Source organism: Cucurbita moschata, unplaced genomic scaffold (genome assembly GCF_002738365.1).
Source record: "Cucurbita moschata cultivar Rifu unplaced genomic scaffold, Cmos_1.0 Cmo_Scf00021, whole genome shotgun sequence".
NCBI lineage: Eukaryota > Viridiplantae > Streptophyta > Magnoliopsida > Cucurbitales > Cucurbitaceae > Cucurbita > Cucurbita moschata.
Window position 1 is genome coordinate 447163 of NW_019268537.1, and position 6760 is coordinate 453922.

Below are 6760 nucleotides of genomic sequence, written 5' to 3' on the forward strand. Positions count from 1 at the left end.
AAAAAAAAAAAAAAAAAAAAAAAAAGGAAAAAAAAAAAAGTCCACCAGCTAATATTTGTACAAACCATGATCTGATAATTCATCATCATCAAGCCATTAAACAGTGTCTACCTGCTCTTCTCCTCCCCACTTTTTACAGCCTTAAAACAAAACTCAAATACTAAACTTTCTTATCTCTTTCTCTTTAGGGGCAGAGCCATCAGCTTTGTTCATCTGTCCCTCGATCTCTTCATCTACCTCTTCACTTTCTCTATACTCTCTCAGATTATAAAATGTACAGCCAACAGTTCCTTCTTTTTTTGTTTCTTTTTTATTTTTTTTTATTTTTTGTACTTTTTTTTCTTATTTCAAGTCAGCTTCTATCTGAATCATCATTATAAATACAGCAGCTATTACTTACTAGACAGATATTAAACGGAAGCGGAAAGAGACACCGCGCTTTGTGCTATCCTCGGCTAGCTGTACAACTTTCTTCCCTGTTTCCCTAACCAACCATCTGCGCTGGCTTCGGAGTCAAAATGCTTATCCTCCTCTCTGTCATACAGTTTAAGTTCATTTTAGATACCTCGACGTTGAAAATGGTATAGTATCAATCAAGATTCATCTGTATCGAAAAACAAACAAACTCGGGCCCTGTGTTTTTATCATCCAGGACTACTCTAGCTCTACTAGCTATCCTCTTTTATTCTCATTTGTGATTCTAAGGAACATCATTGTGCAGCAAAGTTTTGAATAGATAGAAGCTCTAAGGGATAGTAAACAAAAACGAAATGGCAAAATAATTGTTCAATGGAGAGATCATACCTCCAGCAGCGACGAGTTTCTCCACACGAGCGACTATGTGCTTACCATAGGTGTACTTCTTGAGAGCATTTAGATGAACTTTTATCCTATTAAGAATTAGTTCAAGTTGCTGGTCATCACAAGTTTCCAGCACTTTCTGTACAACGTAGTTTGCAAACTGATCTTTCATCATAACCTGGATTCAACAACAGAGTAAAGAAAGTTATGATATTTATCAGGTTTTCCTTTATTCTGATAAGAAAATACTCCATACAACCATTCGAAACGTAGGCGAAGAAAATGAAGACACATTTGTATGAATCATATCCATGGGAACAACAAGTTCCATTGAAAGAAGTTTCTAAAGTTGAAAATTCCCACTTTCTAGGAAGGATTGGAATCTATGGGACAACAACTACAGAACCAAAGACAATAAAATTTCATGCTCTGAACAAAATCATGCAGTAGAGATCTTTTCCTATTATTAGCTTTCATTTTTTGGTGGGAAAACTTCTTAATCCAATTATTGAGGGAAAAAAATGCAGGTGGGATGTGGACAAACACCTGAAGGGGCTCATTTTCATCGGTGGTACCGAGCATCTCATTCACCAAGGCCTGGCGTTCAGAAGAACTTCCAAAAGTTAGACATTTCTCGATGACATTGGAGGCGAACTTCTGTTGACTCATTTGAACTATCTGCCCAGTTAGTTTCTTTATGATAGCAGAACGTTCGTGTGGCTTCCCATGTTCCAATACATGCTGTAAGAGCAATGTTAAATTAGTACATTAACGTGCTTCAGCAACAAAAGCTTATTAGAAAGAGTGCCTCGAGCAGCGACAAACCTGCACAACATAATTTCCATACTGATCTTGAGCCAAAGTGCAGACAGACTGCAAAATTTCATCCATCATTATATGCTGCGTTTTCAGGCTATGGCAGTGCTCAAGGACTCGCTGAGAGAAAATTGTTATATGATTTTATCATTCCAACCAATAAATGTAATCACTATATAGTAAGCTTCATATAATAACACAAATTTCATCCATCATTACACGCTGCGGCGTTTTCCTTTACCTGTATAACACGACAACCATAAGGATGAGTGGACAGTGTAACCACTTGATCATAAAATGTCGAAACAATGAACTGAATCGCGTCCTCAGGAATGCACTCAATGCACTTCTGTACAACATGGTTCCCGTTTTGGTCACGTACACAACGCATGATATGACCATCTAATTCTTTAACCATGTTAGTTTGCTGGTCGACGTCAACCATTTCAATTGCCTGAAATGATGTTTCAGAGACCATGAAGTTTCAGTCACAGTGAAAAGAAAACAGGCAGTGATTCGTCAAAGACGGAAAGGGAATTTAATATCAAAGGAATATGGAGATTTTACGAAAGGAAAACACACAGGCAACACCGACCTTCTGAATCACTCGGCAGCCGTACATTTGAAGACTGAGAGCTAGGACATGTCCGTTGAGTTGATCAGCTAGTTCCCTTATTTGAGATGCAGTTCCATGCTCAAAAAACTGAATTCCAAAAGACGTTAACAAACTCGATGCTCGTAATTAAATCCAAAACAAATTATTAGTATGATCTCGTTTACTTATAGAAAAGCAGTCCAAACAGATGTTAAATGTAAAGCAATACCTTCTGAACAACATAATTACCAAAAACATCGGTCATTAAGGAAAGAGCTTGTGGCATAATTTCATGGAAAACCATGTCTTTCTCTTCAAAAGAGGCATTTTCGAGTTTCTGCTGAATGAAACGACTTCCGTACTGATCAGAGCTGTTAAGAAGGAAGAAACATTTACATTCAGGGAAGGATGCATTTAGTAACAGCATAGAAGTATAAGTCGTCCAACGGAAAATACCTGAACTCGAAAACATGGCCAGCGATTTCTGAAAGTTCAAAACATTTGCTTTTATTGCTTTTGAACTCATCCAGCAAAGAAGACACAAAACTTCCATTCATATTGCCACCAGCTTCAGAATGCCAACCTCCAATGCCACCTCCAGTAAAATTTCTCATTCCCGACGAGAAGCGCACGGGCTTACTGATGTGGTTGATGCCATTACCCGACCCAGCAGGAGAGCCAGGAAGAAGGGATCCAGCTAATGGACTTCCAGGATACGACATTCCGAGACCATAGCCTGGATTGCCATAGTAATTATGATTTAGACTACCAGATTTACCAAAGTAGGGTAGAACAAATTGTGAGTTTTGAGGTGAAAGCAATGCTCCCAGGTAGGCTTTCTGGACTCCCAATAAATCCATATATCCATTACCCATCAAACTTTCGCCATCCAACGGAGGGTCATTAACGCCGTTCACCTGTGCAGCAGCGTATTCATTTGACCCCAAATATTGAATGTAAGACGGGTCCAATGCAGGTAACTGCATAGCGCTCATCGCACTATGATTTTCCGACCTGTTGTTATTTTGAAATTCGCCTGATGTTTCCAACATGCTTGATCCTAAAGCTAATCCATTGAAGGTTCTATTATTCATGCCATTCATTCCCATTGCTGATGCAGCAGCAGCATTCTCATACAGAGGTGGTAAATTACCACTGCCGAGATGAGTCCCAACGATGGACGAAACTGGAGGATTAGAAGTATAGCCACTGAATCCATAATTCAAGAACGAAGAATTCGCATTTTCAAGATTCTGATTGCGAGATGGTGAACCTCGTGCATTATTAAGCGTTTGTTTATATGGCCCCTTCATATATGAAGTAGGGGAAGAAACAGCTTGTTTGTTGAATTCTGCTTGATCCACACCTGTTGCAAGAGAATTAATTTGATGAGATCCTCTAGCTGAATGAGAAGATGAATGCAGATGAAACTTCCCAGAATCTGAGTTCTTTAAACTAAGGAACATTTTCATATCATTTTGATCACTTTGCAGATTGAAAAAGTTATGACGATCATCGATCTCCTGCTGAATATCCGACCGCAAGTGGCACTCATCATCTAGAATACCATTTGTTGACAAATTCATGCCAGAAAACGAAGACACCAGGTCTGCAGAATCACTCGACTGCAGCAAAACCCCATTGAAAGAATTTGGACCACAAGCACTTCTTTTATCCACAGTGCTAGATACCCTCCCACCAACTTGAGGAATACGAGGACTCGGAGCTCTCGCTATGATTTGAGGGTCGGGAGTCGTAGTTCTCGACAAAGAGGCTCCTACAGCTGATGCATATGTATGAGGGGTAGAGGCACCAGCTCCTTGGACTGCCGATATCCCCTGTTTGTTCCCACCAATTGTTGCCATATCTTGATGTAAGTAAGCAAATTGGCTTTCTGAAGCTTCCAGAGTTTCGTCAAATGCATTGCGGCTAGTCGGACGAGAAGGATGTCGGGAGATAGTTATTCCGTTGCTTAAATCATCCTGTCATGGGGAAAAACAAGGCAACCTATGTAACAGTAACTCAACAGAAGAAAATTCTTATTAAAAGAAAAAAAAAGAACATCTTTTAAGAACATTCATGTGTTTCTTCCTTACAGGTTAGAAAAATACATCTTTTAGTAACAGTAATCGTAAGAATGAAACTTAATCCAAAAAGAATTAATGTTTGGATCTTCAGAGTTGTGGCACAGAGAAAAAAAAGTCAAAACTTTATCAAGTTAAAGGATTGTATGAAGAAAACAATACACAAACAAAACCAGAGCCTCATATTAAACTACCAGAAGCATCATCACCTGAAGGATCTCTGCAATGCTTTTCTTCCTACTGCCGACTCCCAACCCCGGCAGCCCAATAAGGCCATCGCCGGCCCAATCGCCAGCGACCCGCCTTGATTCGATACCGGAATCCTCGTTGGCTCCAACTCCAGCCTGCAACATGAAAAGTGATCCATTCCCATTTGCCCCTTCATCACCGCCTCTACAACCTTCCCTCCTATCTCCAATTCCCCCCAACCCCACGGCGCCTCCGCCGTGCAACCGCTGTGCAAACCGCCAATCCTCCTTAGAGAGAAGCGGTGGCGGAAGGCGAGGGTTCAGATTCACATTGGAATAATAATAGTTAACATAAGTGGGATCAGAACGAAGCTCTTCATCAGAAATGAAACCTTTTCCGGCAGTTTTGTTGAATCCCAATAAGTCGGAAGCATTAAACATACCTCCAACGGCGGTTAAAGAGCCGTCGACGGTCGGCGGCGCAGAGCCACTCCGACAAAGGCTGAGTTCCTTCTCTCTGTCATTCACAGCTTCGTGCTGTTGCCTCTGTTGCCGTATCAACATCCCCAAATCCTCACCATAATCGCCACTTTTCAGCGCCGATCGCAGTGAAATATCAGTCCCAAATTTCGAATAAGCATCGGTAACCATAACTACCCCCAAAATCAAAAAAATGATAATGAAAAAACAAAAAAAAAAAAAAAAAAAAGAACTGCGTAAAAAAGCTCCCAACTTTGAGCTAAAAACCAGCTCAAAATCGAAACAATACAAGTGGGTTTTCGTTTAAAGGTCTGAAACAACCAATTTCCAGCCCAAAAAATTACAACCCCATAATATGAAAACAAGAATCCAAACGGAGAGGCAGAAAAAACTGGGAAAAAAAACGAAATAGCTCTGTTCGTCAAAACTTGGGGTTTCCTTTAGTTATTGATTAGTGTTTAGATTATGAGCACCAGATTGTGTGTAAAACGAAAAGATGATGAAAGAAGAAGGGCTTAGCCATTTTTTTTTGCTCTCTTTTCTCAGAGAAGAAGAATGCAAAGAGAAAGGAGACAGTAGAGTAAGGAAGGGGTATGATAAGCACGAGTGGTGGAAAGATCTAGGCCGTTGAAGAGACAAATGGAGGGTGAGGATGGATTCTAGTAGATATGTTCTTACCAGATATACTTTTTTTTAGGGTTTTATTTGAGCGATTAATATAAAATATTTTACCAGTTTTGGAATTCTTCTTTTTTTTAGGGAAAAGAAAATGGAAATTTTGGAAATAAATGATACGAATTAGATGGAAGGAGAGAAAATTGCCGAATATGTCTAATTTGTTAGAATTTCTTGGAATTTGTTTATATTTATTACATTTGAGAAAATAGGATTTTTTCCATTTTCTAAATTTGGAATTTATTTTTTTTTGTTTAAAAAATCTTTAAAATATCATAATCTAAATTTCTATAAATTGATCAAATTTTTACTTCCTTTTTTTTTAATTCAATACTATGAAATAATAAAATTAAAAAAAATTAAAAAGAACCACAAGGAACAAAAAAAATGTATTTCAAACAAATAAACGCTTTTAAAAAAAGAATAATCATATGAGTTTTACTTGTTTTTTTTTAAATCAAGATTTATGAAATGAAAAATATCTATAGACGGGATTTTTTTAGGAAAAAGAATTTTTTTTTTAATTAAAAAATAAAATCCCACGTCAGCACGAGAACAAAAGCAGATCCGAGTTTGAGGGGGCATCCACTGTAATAGCGCCAAGTGTTACGTTAAAGGGGAGTAATCCAGTGCGGAGGGAACCAAAGTTTTTTTTAAACTGAAAAAATGGAAGTGGGCCCCATGTTCACGCTTTTTGGACCGCTAACAGAAGGGCAGTGAAGTAAAAACTGAAAATATTTTTCTTACAATTTGTTTTATTCAAATTCTAGAATTGTTTTGTTTTAATTTCTAATTCTATAAAATTTTAAAATATTTATGTTTTATTTTAAAATGTTCAAATATTTTTTAAAAATAAAACTAATTGTTTTGATTTTCAATATTACTTTATATTAATTGTCTCACTAAAATGTATCAAAGTTACCTAAATTGAAGCGAAGAATTTGGTAAAACTGAATATTAAGGAATTGTATTTAAATAATGAACAAAATGAATGATTTTAATTCATGAATTAAAATCAATGTTTTTAAATGATTGAAAATTAAATTTCAAAAAATATAATATTGATTATATTTACTTTTTAACTTTTTTTTTTTTTTTTTTTTTTTAAAAAATATCAATTT

General features: G+C 37.2%; 1 protein-coding gene across 1 annotated transcript; it reads right to left on the reverse strand.

Moving 5' to 3' along the window:
- Positions 1-177: 177 nt before the first annotated feature.
- Positions 178-5540, reverse strand: LOC111458338 (pumilio homolog 1-like). Its single transcript, XM_023100929.1, has 9 exons — positions 4506-5540; positions 2669-4194; positions 2442-2583; positions 2213-2320; positions 1859-2071; positions 1627-1737; positions 1348-1542; positions 805-979; positions 178-534 (listed from the first exon to the last, which is right to left on the reverse strand). Exons 1-9 carry the CDS (start codon positions 5133-5135, stop codon positions 485-487), a joined length of 3150 nt encoding a protein of 1049 aa, XP_022956697.1. The 5' UTR covers positions 5136-5540; the 3' UTR covers positions 178-484.
- Between the last annotated feature and the right edge of the window lie 1220 nt (positions 5541-6760).

Bases quoted from the DNA above. Each gene is read 5' to 3' on its own strand.
- LOC111458338 (XM_023100929.1), bottom strand. From the start codon at position 5,135: ATGGTTACCGATGCTTATTCGAAATTTGGGACTGATATTTCACTGCGA. The intron at 1,543-1,626 runs GTTTGTCGCTGC...TTGCTCTTACAG, and splicing joins ATGGAAATTATGTTGTGCAG to CATGTATTGGAACATGGGAA. The intron at 535-804 runs GTATGATCTCTC...ACTGTATGACAG, and splicing joins GAAACTCGTCGCTGCTGGAG to AGAGGAGGATAAGCATTTTG.